This window comes from Oncorhynchus clarkii, chromosome 23, assembly GCF_045791955.1.
Source record: "Oncorhynchus clarkii lewisi isolate Uvic-CL-2024 chromosome 23, UVic_Ocla_1.0, whole genome shotgun sequence".
Classification (NCBI taxonomy): domain Eukaryota; kingdom Metazoa; phylum Chordata; class Actinopteri; order Salmoniformes; family Salmonidae; genus Oncorhynchus; species Oncorhynchus clarkii.
The window spans coordinates 13,830,395-13,846,494 of record NC_092169.1 but is presented as its reverse complement, the minus strand read 5'-3'; the positions used below and the strand labels follow the sequence as shown (position 1 = coordinate 13,846,494).

The 16,100-nt window shown below is 40.2% G+C and overlaps 1 protein-coding gene across 3 annotated transcripts in view; it reads right to left on the bottom strand.

Moving 5' to 3' along the window:
- Nucleotides 1-16,100, bottom strand: part of LOC139381365 (VPS10 domain-containing receptor SorCS3-like) — a 64,511-nt gene that overhangs the window by 25,257 nt on the left and 23,154 nt on the right. For all 3 annotated transcript variants that reach the window (XM_071124836.1, XM_071124838.1, XM_071124837.1), the window contains exons 2-7: nt 15,398-15,465; nt 5,180-5,273; nt 3,354-3,512; nt 3,057-3,130; nt 1,731-1,795; nt 1,057-1,175 (exon numbers count right to left, since the gene is read on the bottom strand). In XM_071124836.1, the coding sequence (XP_070980937.1) occupies nt 1,057-1,175; nt 1,731-1,795; nt 3,057-3,130; nt 3,354-3,512; nt 5,180-5,273; nt 15,398-15,465 (579 nt within the window). The remainder of the gene's footprint in view (nt 1-1,056; nt 1,176-1,730; nt 1,796-3,056; nt 3,131-3,353; nt 3,513-5,179; nt 5,274-15,397; nt 15,466-16,100) is intronic.

The window sequence follows — 16,100 nt, the reverse complement described above, 5'->3', positions numbered from 1 at the left end:
GATTTCTGAGGATGTTGTACTTGGCTGTTCCATCTCTCCCAAGAGACATTGGGGGGGGTGTTGAAGACTGCTTATTTTGTTGTAGCCCAATCGATAACCTCATTACTCTTTGTCAAGTTAAATCCAACTGCCCCAAGCAATGAAAGTCACTAGAAAGTAATCTGTACTGCCACAGTTACCTGCAACGAGTCAGCTGTGTCCAACTGGGCTATTTTCAACAAAATCTATGAGGCTGGGGTTAGTTCCATTTCAGCTCCAATTCGATTCAGGCATTGTATTGGATAAATATTTATGACCCAGACAGTTACTAATTATTTAGAATACTTTGTTCATTAAATAATATTTTCAATTAAATCCATGAATTGAAAGAGTTGAAACAAATTGACTCACCACCGTACAACCCTACCATTTATCTTCATACGCACAAAGATGATTTTTACAGGCAAGATGCAGCATTCATCATAAACACCCCATCACATATCTGTCTCATTACAAACTAAAAGAGAACATTTGCTGAAAACTTATTGTATGTCTTTTAAGTCTCAGCAAACAATTTCAACATCATATTATTAAATAATGTTACACCATAATTGAACCTGAACCCTAATTAGCACTGCAAAACTGTTTAAATTGATGAACAGCAACGCTGACAAAGAAAGACAGACAGCTTTAAATGGAAATCGATGGCAACAGGAGAGAGTGATAATTAAACCAGTAATAATGATACACAATGCCTAACGCCAGCCAACTTCATGTCATCCCTGTTGGCAATAATGACAGCAAACTCCATACAGATTCCCTGCCCGATTACAAGAAAAGTCTTCGGCAGACGTGATAACATTTTTCAGTCGACAGAAAATCCTTCAACGTCATAGGCAGCTTGGACAACAGAAAATCAAGACGTAAGTGCAGCAGGTGTTTGGAAGGAATGCCATTTTGTAGACTTCAGTGGTACATCACAGATTGGATGCGGTAGAAGAACAGTTCACAGAAACACGGAAGCCTTTTGTGAACACTTAAAAAGCACTGGAGTAAATATTTAGATATGCTACACACCTGAACGAACACATAGTTGTCCTGAACAACCAGAGAATTTTGGTCTATGTGTCCCGGGAACAGGTACTGTCTGTTTGATTCTGTGCATCGTTGAGCTCGGCACGTAACATACTGAGCACCTGACACAGAAGAGATCTAGATTAGTTGTCAGTAACAATCTTAGAACAACCAACCAATTAAGAAAAGTTAATGGACGTCTGACTGTCTTTAGTGGGCACTAAAACTTTCTACACCTATTCTCAATTTTGCAGGGACAAGATAAAAAATAGCATTCCTCTTGCACTGAGAGAATCAATGAAACAAAAACAAAAAACATGATGACAATTCAATCATTCTCTCTCATATCACATAAGTAATAGTATTTTGTCCCACCAAGGAATCCTGGTAATTGGTTTCATTGAATAAAGTCTATATTGTTAATATTTTTTATTGAATTGAGGTTCTGATATGGGGCACAAGGGACTGATTAAAGTGGAAATACATCTATCAATCTATTATATAAAGCTCTATATTTGTCAAGATACTCATATTCTGCTTTACAGTGCCTCTGGTTCCTATCCTGCAGACAGGAATGAGCCTTATATTTTGAGTGACCTCGCTCTAAATAAGAGGCAAGGGATTCATGGGGTCCTGCTACTGCGGGGGAGCGTGGCAAGCTACAGAGCAGCACTCACGTCCTTTGGCGATGTGGGTCTCCATGTGGACCATATCTGCCTCTCTGTCCAGTCCCGTTTGTGCCCTGCAACATAGGAGAGAGAAGTGGAGGAAAAAGAGAACGAGGAGGATAATGAGAAAGGGGAAGAGGAGAACAACAATTCAGAGGAAGAAGAGGGGAAAGAAGAATATGGTGAAGAGGAGGAAGAGGAGGAGGATGTGCATAGTGGGGAAGATGCGAAGGAAGAGGAGCAATTTAGACGCAGGGGGATCGCCATAAGAGAACAGTGGCAGCCCGTGATGGACAGCCTTACTGTGTGCTTCCCTTTACAGCACAGACAACACATTTCCATTTCCTGTAGTCCTACGGCAACTTCCAATTTGTGCCAGCCTCAGCAATTAATCGTAATTTGTGATAACGTAAAGAAAGGGAGACAGAGACGGGTAAGTCTCCACACTACACAACAATTATTTAGGTTTGTGGTCTTCTTTCTTTCTTTCTCTCATCAATCATTTGTAATATGACATTAAGGCAAGGTAAAATCTGTTATATGGTACAATTCTATAAACATTATATAGATACAAAAGCATTTAATGCAGGCAGTAAATACAAGCAGTTAAACATTTCATATGTAAAATCATAAATTGTCCAAGCATATTATAGTCTTGTGTGGGTTGCCATTACTCCCCACATGCTGTCCTTATTCATCAATTGTTTTGCTGTTCCTGTAGCGTGTGCTCCAAACAATGTCCTTTCTTTCTCAGCTTGAGAGGCACTTAGGTTTGACACACAACATGACAGACCGGGATAAACTGCATCACATCAATATTCACTGCCTTGTGTCCGTGCACTTGAGACTGCAGAATGACAACGAGCAAAAACAACATGTCAGACTTGGGCTTTAGAAAGAGTAGCCCAATATTCCTGGCTACGTGATATGGGTTGAAGTACAGTAGGGCAACACTTTATGGTTGGTTGTCAAAATCTTTCAAGACCTGTTTTGACATACTCTAGTAAATCCATCTGACAGAGTTGAGTAGGGATCCATAACATAACCTCCATCTTAATAACAAGATAAATACATTTGACCGCACACTGGACTTGGTCATTTGGTATGTGGTTGTTTCTTCACCATTCCAGGGCTATAAGACAATGGGCTTTACATACATCATAAGTTTCAAGATAGCTGCAAGATAGCATTTCCAATTTGCATATGAGATTCTATATAAGACACAAATGCTAATATTCTCTCTCATATTCCCTAGATTTACGATAAAGAGATTATAGAACGGAGTGTTTCTAAATTAATAATGACAAACACGGCTGGAATGAAATCATACTGTACCAGAAGAACCGTCCAGGAGTCACATTCTCACTAACCAACTGCCATTTTCTTCCAAAGTCCATTGTGCTGTACACCTGGTAATACATGAATGTGATCAAACATGAATGGAATATGCAACATTTCACATCAAGTTTGTACATTCAACCTTTTTGATTGTAATGCAGAACAGTTTATGAAAGAACCAAATACAAAAACAGAATTGTTCAATACTTTAGCAGAATCTTTCAACTTTGGACTTATTTCAACTTCAAATACCTATTTTCCATTCAATATTGAAATAAAAGTCCTGCTGCTTACCTTGTTGTCAGGACTGCTAGCCAGCAGCCAGTTTTCCTGTGTTGGATGAAACAGCAGACCGTCCATGTAGAAGTTAATGGGATGCTTCTCGAAGCTGGCACCTTCATCTGAGCTGATGAGTACACTGTGTTCCAGCTCTGGGTCGCTAAGCATCATTATCTAAAGTACAGAAGGGGAGAGATATGAGGGGGGAGAGGGAGAGAGAGAGAGTATAGTTCATTGTGCTCAATGGAGGATATGATTGCATGTCATTGTACAACATTATGAATAAACAGTGGTATAAATGCATTGCTGATGAAAGCAAAAGCGACATGATGTACCAAAATCATTAGTCAATAATAAACTGACCAACAGAACAGGTTTTGGTAAAATATCTTAGTTGTTTTTAGTACGGTAGTGAGGTAGTTAGTTATTGTTGCCTTGAAGTGAGTGGGGTACTGTAGTAAGTGAGTGGGGTACTGTAGTAAGTGAGTGTGGGGTATAGTGGAGTAGTTAGTGAGTGTAGGGTAGTTAGTTAGCAGAAATGTTGCAGAAATCTTTATGAACTGGTGTCTGGGTAGGATTGTCGAATGACACTAAACTCTAATAAAAAAAGGGTTATCTAAAACCCAAAAGAGTTCAACTGTCCCCATAGTAGAACACTTTGAAGAAACCTTTTTGGTTCCATGTAGCACCATCTGTGGAAAGGGTTCCCCCCTTGGGTTGTGCCGTGGCGGAGGTCTTTGTGGGCTATACTCAGCCTTGTCTCAGGATGGTAAGTTGGTGGTTGAAGATATCCCTCTAGTGTTGTGGGGGCTGTGCTTTGGCAAAGTGGGTGGGGTTATATCCTTCCTGTTTGGCCCTGTCCGGGGGTGTCCTCGGATGGGGCCACAGTGTCTGTCCCTCCTGTCTCAGCCTCCAGTATTTATGCTGCAGTAGTTTATGTGTCGGGGGGCTAGGGTCAGTTTGTTATATCTGGAGTACTTCTCCTGTCCTATTCGGTGTCCTGTGTGAATCTAAGTGTGCGTTCTCTAATTCTCTCCTTCTCTCTTTCTCTCTCTCGGAGGACCTGAGCCCTAGGACCATGCCCCAGGACTACCTGACATGATGACTCCTTGCTGTCCCCAGTCCACCTGGCTGTGCTGCTGCTCCAGTTTCAACTATTCTGCCTTATTATAATTCGACCATGCTGGTCATTTATGAACATTTGAACATCTTGACCATGTTTTGTTATAATCTCCACCCGGCACAGCCAGAAGAGGACTGGCCACCCCACATAGCCTGGTTCCTCTCTAGGTTTCTTCCTAGGTTTTGGCCTTTCTAGGGAGTTTTTCCTAGCCACCGTGCTTCTACACCTGCATTGCTTGCTGTTTGGGGTTTTAGGCTGGGTTTCTGTACAGCACTTTGAGATATCAGCTGATGTACGAAGGGCTATATAAATTAATTTGATTTGATTTGATTTGATTCTACAGTACATGGAACCCAAAAGGGTTCTACCTGGAAACAAAAATGGTTCTTCAAAGTGTTCTCCTATGGGGACAGCCGAATAACTCTTTTAGGTTCTAGATAGCACCTTTTTGTAGGAAATACCTTGGGTATTCTGAATTCATAAATGTGAATATACCAAGATTGACAATGTTCAGAACCAAGATGGAACGGTTGGGTGCTGATAATAAACATTGAAACATTCTTTGGAGTCCTGCTCCCTCTAACTGGAGTTAACATCATTCCAGAAACTAGTCTTAACTCAACAATACACTACACACACTAAACAATACACATCCTGGATGAACACGTAATACTCTGCTTGTCACTGGAGTCCTTTATCATGGAGATGTTAAACAAACCTTTCTCTTGTTGGTTGGGCAGACGTAGAGGCAAGCCAAGGTTGACCCAACCTTATTATTCAGTTTAATATAAGTGCTCCCATAGTCCACTGATCTGTGAACAGTAGAGAAGACCCATGTAAGGACAACTTTATATGTTTTTCTGTATTGATGTGGCCGGAGTAGGTCTAATTCTCAAATATCTACGTGCATAGCCTGTGGTTTAGTGGTAACGCACCCGGCTGCTCTAAACACATTCTCCACCCATCAGAGACCAGGGTTAAATCCCTTCATTCTTCCTTCTGACTGTCTCTCTAACTTACCTGATTCATTACTGTCTCGATAAAGTTCAAAACAATATGTAACGAGAGTCTCATTACATTACATTCATATAATGACATACCTTTCAGAATTTAGTTCAAGTCTGTTTTACCTCAACTTGGTGAAATAATTGTGTTATGTTTGGTCCTTTCTTAAACTGGATGAGTGTAAATTTGACCTAAATGTCCACACAGTAGGCTGTGCTGAATTGCCCTCCAGAAACAAACAAATGAGAGACAAAAGACATTTGCTTCTCTGAACGTTCTCTGTCCCTTAGCTAAGACTTCCTGTGTTGTTCGATGACAAGGGTAAATACAGTGGCTTGCAAAAGCATTTACCCCCTTGGCATTTTTCCTATTTTGTTGCCTTACAACCTGGAATTAAAATGTATTTTCTCGGGGGATAGTATCATTTGAATTCCCCAAATGCCTACCACTTTGAAGATACAACATCTTTTTTATTGTGAAATAAACAAGAAATAAGACAAAAAATTGAAAACTTGAGCGTGCATGACTATTCACCCCTCCGAAGTCAATACTTTGTAGAGCCACCTTTTGCAGCAATTGCAGCTGCAAGTCTATTGGGGAATGTCTCTATAAGCTTGGCACATATAGCAACTGGGATTTTTGCCCATTCTTCAAGGCCAAACTGCTCCAGCTCCTTCAAGTTGGATGGGTTCCGCTGGTGTACAGCAATCTTTAAATCATACCACAGATTCTTAATTGGATTGAGGTCTGGGCTTTGACTAGGCCATTCCAAGACATTTAAATGTTTCCCCTTAAACCATTCAAGTGTTGCTTTAGCAGTATGCTTAGGGTCATTGTCCTGCTGGAAGGTGAACCCCCGTCCCATGTGGTTTGCGATAGAAATAGCGTTTTGCTTGTTGGTCAAAAAGCTCAGTTGTAGTCTCATCTGACCAGAGTACCTTCTTCCATATGTTTAGGGAACGTCCCATGTGCCTTTTGGCGAACACCAAACATGTTGCTTATCTTTCCTTTAAGCAAGGGTTTTTTTCTGGTCAGTTTTCTGTAAAGCCCAGCCCTGTGGAGTGTACGGTTTAAAGTGGTCCTATTGACAGATACTCCAATCTCCGCTGTGGAGCTTTGTAGCTCCTTCAGATTCTTTCTTTCTTGCTTCTCCAATTAATGCCCTCCTTGCCTGGTCTATGAGTTTTTAATAATGGATTTAATGGTGCTCCGTGGGATGTTCAAAGTTTCAGATATTTTTTTTAATAATCCAACCCTGTTCTGTACTTCTCTGTACAATGTGTACAATTGTGTATGTCCATTACATTAAATCCAAATAAAAATCCATTTAAAATACAGGTTGTAATACAAAAAAGTAGGAAAAACGCCAAGGGGGATGAATACTTTTGCAAGGCACTGTATACAATATCTTCCTCCCTTTCTATTCTTCAGTGGTGTAAAGTACTTAAGTAAAAAGTACTACTTAAGTAGCTTTTTGGGGTATCTGTACTTTACTATTTATATTTTATACTTCACTACATTCCTAAAGAATATGTACTTTTTACTCCATACCTTTTCCCTGACACAAAACTACTCGTTACATTTCGAATGCTTAGCGGGACAGGAAAATTGTCTAATACATACACTTATCAAGAGAATATCCCTGGCCATTCCTACTGCTTCTGATTTAGGGGACTCACTAAACACATGCTTTGTTTGTAAATTATGTCTCAGTTGGACATGCCCCTGGCTATCCGTAAATAAAAAAAACTAGAAAATGTGGCCATTTGCTTTGCTTAATTTAAGGTATTTGAAATGATTTATACTTATATTTATACTTTTACTTTTGATACTTAGAGTAAGTGAATTTTTGCAATTACACTTATGTTTGATACTTGAGTATATTTAAAATCAAATACTTTTAGACTTTGTATTTTACTGGGTGACTTTCACTTGAGTCATTTTCTATTAAAGTATCTTTACTTTTACTCAAGTATGAAAGTTGGGTACTTTTTACACCACTACTATTCTTCATGGGTCTATTACTACTCAAACACACAACCCACTCGTCTCTCAGTTCTACCTGGGCGCCTCCAAATAAAACCCCATTGCATAATTGGATAGATACCAGAGTTGGCTATCACTACTTGTTCATTAAGCTGCATAATTTCATTTGCTGTTGACATTGTTTGCAAAGGTTTCCTCCTCAACATTTTTTAGCTTCTCATTTCGGTTGACAAATCCCCTCAAATGTAGCTAGAAAGACATCACAAATGAAGTTATTACAGTGACACGTTCCTTACCTAAGGGAAGCAGTCATTACTTTGAAACACACAGGAGATGTTTTTCGTGATGCACCAATTGATCTTCTTATTGCATTTTGCCATCAAGAGTGCCCCGGGGTTATATAAATAAATAATGTATCTTATTATTGCAGAGATCCTTTACTCCGTTTCTTTTCATAATATTCAACTGCTTTCCTTTTTTAATATCATACTAAGTGCTTTACCGCACCACCAAAGGTACACTCTAATTTACTGCTGTTGCTATTGTTAACCAGACACCTTGATGATGGAAGACATTCTGTACACAATATGGGATTTCAAAATGTGTCAAGTCAGGTGTAAATCTTACCGGCGCCTTTAGTGAAACAGAAATTAATTTGAGTCTCTCTGCTTGGTGAACTGATGGTCTTTATGTCAGGTGTAATTCAAAATTAAAAGAGTTTCTTGTGGGCTTGGAAAAAGGTGAGCGAAAAAACACAAGAGACATTATCAGTCTCTGTATAATCCTAAATTAATGATATTCTTATTTATTATGTGACAGCATACCAGTAACACACCAAACGATATAAAATTAATGGGATTGTTAGTAATATGTAAAAATTGTTAGTGGCATGTAAAAAATATAAACCAAGATGGCGTAGCAGTCAGACGTCTTAATCTTCATCTTGTCGTGTCCTGTGTATATCTTTTTTCCCTCGTATATACTTTCATATATATTTTTTATATATTTAACCTCAATTTCAACATACTCTCCTTCAACCCACCTCACCCAATGTGGTATGGATCTGCTATTTTCTATACTTTAGAACCGGAACCCCCAAAAGAAGCTAGCCAGCTAACTAGCTACTAGCTTGTAGTCAGTTAGCCACTGCTAGTGGTCATCAGCTAACCTCAGCCCGGACAACTCCTGAAAGTCCGCACAACGCGATTCAACCCAGAGCATATTGGACTGCTTTTTCTCTACATCTCCGGATTCCTACAGCAGGCTCTGAACCTTTTCACCTGGATCATCGCAGCTAGCTAGCTGCTTTCCGAGTGGTTACTCCTGGAGTCTCTGTCCCGAAGCAAGCACCAGATAGCCTGGAGCTAGCCTCGTGCAAGGACCATCTTCCGGCTAGCTGAAGAGGTCCATCAGCCACTTCTTGGGCTGCAATACCTATTTTGCTCGACTCCCATTTCACAGGCGCTCTCATTTGTTGACTTCTGTAACCGTAAAAACCTTGGCTTCATGCATGTTAACATTAGAAGCCTCCTCTCTAAGTTAGTTCTATTTACTGCTTTAGCACACTCTATCAACTTGGATGTCCTAGCCGTGTCTGAATCCTGGCTTAGGAAGGCCACCAAATATCCTGAAATTTCCATCCCTAACTATAACATTTTCCGACAAGATAGAACTGCCAAATGGGGTGGAGTTGCAATCTACTGCAGAGATAGCCTGCAGAGTTCTGTCATACTATCCTGGTCTGTGCCCAAACAATTCAAGCTTCTACTTTTAAAAATCCACCTTTCCAGAAACAAGTCTCTCACCGTTGCCGCTCGTTATAGACCACCCTCAGCACCCAGCTGTGCCCTGGACACCATATGTGAATTGATTGCCCCCATCTATCTTCAGAACTCATACTGTTAGGTGACCTAAACTGGGACATGCTTAACACCCCGGCCGTCCTACAATCTAAGCTAGACGCCCTCAATCTCACCCAAATTATCAATGAACCTACCAGGTACTACCCCAAATCCATAAACACGGCACCCTCATAGATATCATCCTGACAAACCTGCCCCCTAAATACAACTCTGCTGTCTTCAACCAGGATCTCAGCGTCACTGTCTCATTGCCTCCATCCGTAATCGGTCTGCAGTCAAACAACCACCCCCCCATCACTGCCAAAAGCTCCCTAAAACACTTCAGCGAGCAGGCATTTCTAATCGACCTGGCCCGGGTATCCTGGAAGGATACTGACCTCATTCCGTCAGTAGAGGATGCTTGGTTATTCTTAAAAGTGCCTTCCTCACCATCTTAAAAAAGCATGCTCCATTCAAAAAATGTTGAACCAGGAACAGACTTAGCCCTTGGTTCACTCCAGACCTGACTACCCTTGACCAGCACAAAAACATCCTGTGGCATTCTGCATTAGCACTGAATAGCCCCCGCGATATGCAACTTTTCAGGGAAGTTAGGAATCAATATGCACAGGCAGTTAGGAAAGCAAAAGCTAGTTTTTTCAAACAGAAATATGCATCCTGTAGCACAAACTCCAAAAAGTTCTGGGACACTGTTAAGTCCATGGAGAATAAGGCACCTCCTCCCTGCTGCCCACTGCACTGAGGCTAGGAAACACTGTTACCACTGATAAATCCACGATAATTGAGCATTTTTCTACGTCTGGCCATGCTTTCCACCTGGCTACGCCTACCCCGGTCAACAGCTCTGCACCCCCCATAGCAACTTGCCCAAGCCTCCCCATTTCTCCTTCACCCAAATAGCTGATGTTATGAAAGAGCTGCAAAATCTGGACCCCTAAAAATCAGCTGGGCTAGACAATCTGGACCCTCTCTTTCTAAAAGTATCCACCGCAATTGTTGCTACCACTAAAACTAGCCTGTTCAACCTCTTTCGAATCGTCTGAGATCCCCAAAGATTAGAAAGCTGCCGCGGTGATCACCCTCTTCAAAGGGGGAGACACTCTAGACCCAAACTGTTACAGACCTATATCTATCCTACCCTGCCTTTCTAAGGTCTTCGAAAGCCAAGTTAACAAACAGATCACCGACCATTTCAAATCTTACCGTACCTACTTCACTATGCAATCTGGTTTCCAAGCTGGTCATGGATGCACCTCAGCCACGCTCAAGATCCTAAACGATATCATAACCGCCATTGTTAAAAGAAAAAACTGCGCAGCCTTATTCATCGACGTGGCCAAGGCATTCGATTCTGTCAATCACTGCATTCTTATCGACAGACTCAACAGCCTTGGTTTCTCAAATTACTGCCTCGCCAGGTTCACCAACTACTTCTCAGACAGAGTTAAGTGTGTTAAATTGGAGGGCCTGTTGTCCGGACCTCTGGGATTCTCTATGGGGGTTCCACAGGGTTCAATTTCTCTGTATACATCAATGATGTCGCTCTTGCTGCTGCTGATTCTCTGATCCACCTCTACACAGATGACACCATTCTGTATACTGCTGGCACTTCTTTGGACACTGTGTTAACTAACCTCCAGACGATCTTCAATACCATACAACTCTCCTTCCGTAGCCTCCAACAGCTCTTCAATGCTAGTAAAACTAAATGCATGATCTTCAACCGATCGCTGCCCGCACCTGCCCGCCTGTCTAGCTTCACTACTCTGGATGGTTCTGATTTAGAATACGTGGACAACTACAAATACCTAGGTGTCTGGTTAGACTGCAAACTCTCCTTCCAGACTCAAATTAAGCATCTCCAATGCAAAAATAAATCTAGAATTGGCTTCCTATTTCACAACAAAGCATCCTTCACTCAAGCTCCCAAACATACCCTCATAAAATTGACTATCCTACCGATCCTTGACTTTGGCGATGTCATTTACAAAATAGCCTCCAACACTCTACTCAGAAAATTGGATGCTGTCTATCACACTGCCATCTATTTTGTCACCAAAGCCCCATATACTACCCACCACTGTGACCTGTATGCTCTTGTTGGCTGGCCCTCGCTTCATATTCGTCGCCAAACCCACCTGCTCCAGGTCATCTATAAGTCTTTGCTAGGTAAAGCCCCGCCTAATCTCAGCTCACTGGTCACCATAGCAGCACCCACCCTTTGCACCCCAGTATCTCTACTTGCACATTTATCTCCTGCACATCTATAACTCCAGTGTTTAATTGCTAAATTGTAATTACTTCACTATGGCCTATTTATTGCCTTACCTCCCTAATCTTACCTCATTTGCACATACTGTATATAGACTATATTTGTTTATTCCATGTGTAACTCTGTGTTGTTGTTTGTGTCTCACTGCTTTGCTTTATCTTGGCCAAAAAATAATAATAATAATAAAAGTACTGTGTCAAATGCCTCTGCATGTACAGTATTCTGCTGTATACTGCTATCAAAACCAATAGCAGGGAGTTTCCTAGATGAGTGAAGTCAACATTGACCCAATAGCAAGGTAGATAAACACTATATGTCATTCAGTGAATTGATCAAAAAAAACATTATCACAAGGGTGTCAATTGTATTTTCAAATAATTGTCAACATATAACACTATTTTAAGATGTGAAACATTCACTGTATTACAAGAAACAACTAGCAGGTCTTTTTCACTCTAGCAGCTTCACTCTTAGAAAAAAAGGGTTCTATATAGAAACTTTTGGTTCTTTGGACGAGTTTAATATGGATATAAATGTCAATGCAAAGCAGCTGAAACAAGTTAAAGGAGAATGCTAGCTGTGATTTCAGAGTTTGTTGTGACTGGGTTAGCTTTTGTTAGCTGTTTTTACACCCGCGGAAATCTAATCAGCACAATACAACAAATCCCCAACAAAATCAATCTGATTAAACTAGAGATATGTTTTTTTTGTGTGTATGGCAACCTTCCACATCTGCGGTGGAAGGAGGCTAAACTACAGCGGTTTTTGTCAGACCATGAGACATCCCTAAAATCGGTCTTCTCACAAAAAAGTCTGTAGCATCTGAACTGTTTGGCCAATGGTATGACCACTCTATGGAAAGATGAGACTGACAAACATGGTGGTGTTTTCCGTATTGCTCTACAACCCCTGGAGTCAGTACCGCCAATCTGCCAACTTCTGTCTGTAGCATCCGAACAGTTTGGGCTACATACACACTAACATGACCCCACCATCGAAGATGAGACTCTAATGAACATGTACATGTTGTTCCGTTGGCTCTAGGATTCCCGCAAGCATAACAAGACTTGTCGGAGGGTAGCCCGGTACCAGTTTAAAAAATGAATGGAAGTAGTCTAGTGGCCAATTTTCTTATGTTAAATATGGGTCATTTAAAAAAATATGAATTTCCTGATATTTCTTAGATATAGGACAGACACTTTAAAATGCTTCATATCATGTTTTTCCATGTATGAATCTGTTATTCAATGTGTTGCTATGGGTTAATAGCAGTAAAGCCAAATTCAATATGGTACTAACATTCCAAATCATACAGCCAAATAATCCTTGGTATGACCATCTTAAAACAATTCCACATGCTAGCTTGGTAATTAGCTAATTGCTAGAAGACTGTTGCTGACTGAGAGAAGGTATGTATTCATTTTTATAATATATTATGTATAGTAAGTCTTTGTGTGCCCAGTTAATCATTACATGACTTTTAACACACTATCTCTATGTTTTGCTCAGTCTGGTAGTAAACCAGAACTATCAGAGGCAGAGGATCTCTTTTGGCTGCTGGTGACAGTAAGTTGTTCTTCTACATCATAATAATTATATGTCTGCATAGGATTTTGTCTTCATTTTGTCATGCTTATTTCTAAATATTAACTCATATTAACTAATTTTTTCTTCTTCCCTGAAACCAGTCATACAACATCTTTTACAGTACTGGCGGTAGGTAGCCCAGCGGCGAAGGAGTTGGACCTGTAGCCGAAAGATAGGTGGCTGGTTAAAATCCCGGACCGGGCGCTGGAAGAAATTGGCAGAATTGATCTGATAATTGTAGGGCTGCTGGGTTCACATCCTCTAAACATCCCCCTACAGTTGGACCCTTGAGGAAGGCCCTTAACCCCACAACATGCTCTCCAACCAGGGGCACTGCACTGCAGCTTAAACCTGTATGTGTGAGTTCTGCAGTTTTTTTTTTTTTTTGGGGGGGGGGGGGGGGGGGATTGAGAACAGAGCAGAAGCCACATTTTTGTTTTTAGCTGTAACTAATGGACAACGTTGTATTATATGCCAACCAGTGTTCTCACTATCACCCACTATCTTACAAAAACACAGATATTAAACTGCTTTCTAAAATGTTTTCTGCGTTCGACAAGACAGAGGGTTTGTTAAAAAAAATGTACCCTCAGATAACCTCAGACAACTATTATGCAGTATCTTAAATGCAGTATCTTAAATTCTTCATTAGAAACAACAGCTCCTTGGGCTGTATTATCTCTAAAAGCTTTTGATAGACTAGAATGGTCATATCTCTGGTCTGTCTTGGAACTTATGGGAATTGACTCCAATTTCATTAATATGACTAAAATGCTATATGGCAATCCTTCAGCCATAGTTATTGCAGGCAATATTGTATCTGCTCCATTTTAGAATTATTAGAAGCAGCAAACAGGGCAATCTAATTTCTCCCTTGCTATTTTATTATCCATGGAACTCCTGGCCCTAGCAAATTGTTAATCGAAGGAAATAACACACATTTCCCTAAAATCTAGTGATCACTTCATACGCAGACGATATTTTACTATATCAAGACCAATGTATCTCAATCACTCCAAAACATATTGAAGATCATAGATTAATTCAGCTTTGTCTCAAGTTATACAATTAATCTAACCAAATCAGCCCTACTGCCTCTCAAGACCCCGATGAAGGACTCCGTCTTTACTTATGGAATCCCAATCATTTCCGATTTAAAATAGTTAGGAGTAGATATATTTCCTTCCTTAGATAAAACCAATACCAAAATCTTTCAGAGAATGCTCAAATCAATTAAATCCAACCTCAGTAGATGTAATAACATCCCAGTTGTTTAACCGCAGAATATCTGTTGTCAGAATTAATATATTGCCATGGCTGAATTTCTGTAGTTCAACGCCTCCCATGGCACCACCTTCTGGCTATTGGGATAAAATTCATAGTGGGGTTTCAAAATATATATGGCAAGGTAAACAATCCCGGATACAATGTACAAACTTCAAAGAGGGAAAGACGTAGAAGGACCTTCCGTACCAAACCTTTAATTGTATTTCCAGGCACTAGCATTTCGCCCCATCCTAAATTGGTTTAGACATGATCTTCTGCCCCCTGGTTGAGTGTAGAGATAAATATCAAATCAAATCAAATGTATTTATATAGTCCTTCGTACATCAGCTGATATCTCAAAGTGCTGTATGATTTGGTCCTATTATTACTCACACAATGTATATTTGGCTGAAAATGGAAAAACAATGTAACTAGGAATGAAAATGGTATGACCATACTCCAATATGGGGGATTTTCATTCCTAGTTACATTGTTTTTCCATTTTCAGCCAAATATACATTGTGTGAGTAATAATTTGACCAAAGCATAGTTTACATTGTTTAAAGGATATATCAGTGAAGAACACCTCTTCCAGGGCAATAGGAGACTCCATACAGCACTTTGAGATATCAGCTGATGTACGAAGGGCTATATAAATACATTTTGGCTGGGGGAATGGGATGGGAGGTTGGAGGCCCACTTGTTTTTTGTTTGCTTTTCCCATTTATACTGAATTTATTGTTATTTCAACTCTATATGTATTTCTTGATGTTGTTCTTCTTTTGAGTGGCAGCCTACGGGTACATGTTTTATAAATGTATACATTAACAATTTAAATGTACCTGTAACCCCTGCAACAACAAAAAACAACAAATAAAAACTTGGTAAAAAAAACACAAGAAACAGAGCCCTACTAGTTCAGCACTTCTGAATACATCAAACGTTCATGAAGTCTTACCTCCAGAGAGAACTCTCAGTGAAAGCACCCAAGTTAAAGTCATACTGCTTCGTCAAGGTCAGGATCACCTAGAAATAAAAACAAGAAGCATTTTAATTGTATGCAATTGCAAGTACATCTACAATCAAGTGCACTTACACCATTCATTTGCTGTGTCTAACAGCATGGGATATACACTATTATTGCTACATTACCATAAAATATAATCTTTGTATGACAGCACAATGATGAATGTTCCTCAGGTTGTCTAGATCAGCCAGTCTGTTGGTTGCAATGATCTGAACAGGCATGCAAGCTGTCAAGTGTCTTATCAGTTTCTCATGTGGAATGATACCTACATGACGGTGGACTCCGAAAATCTTTCAGTGAACAACAAAATTAAGTATGGACAGTAATTCCTACCTTTCTTTCTCAATCTCTCACTCCCTCCTCTCTCTTGTCAAGAATGCCTCTGCAATGGATAACAGCCATTTTATGGGCTCCTGACGGATTCTGCTATTTTGTGTGTTTTTGTGCACTGATCTGAATTTTTTTTATACATAATGTTTCTGCCATCGTTTCCTATGACTGAAAAGAGCTTCTGGACATCAGAACAGTGATCACTAACCTCAATTTGGATGAAGATTTCTACTTCAACAAGTCAGATGTGCAGGACATACTCCTCACCCGGACCAGGCCCTAATCCCCGAGACTCGGAAAAGAA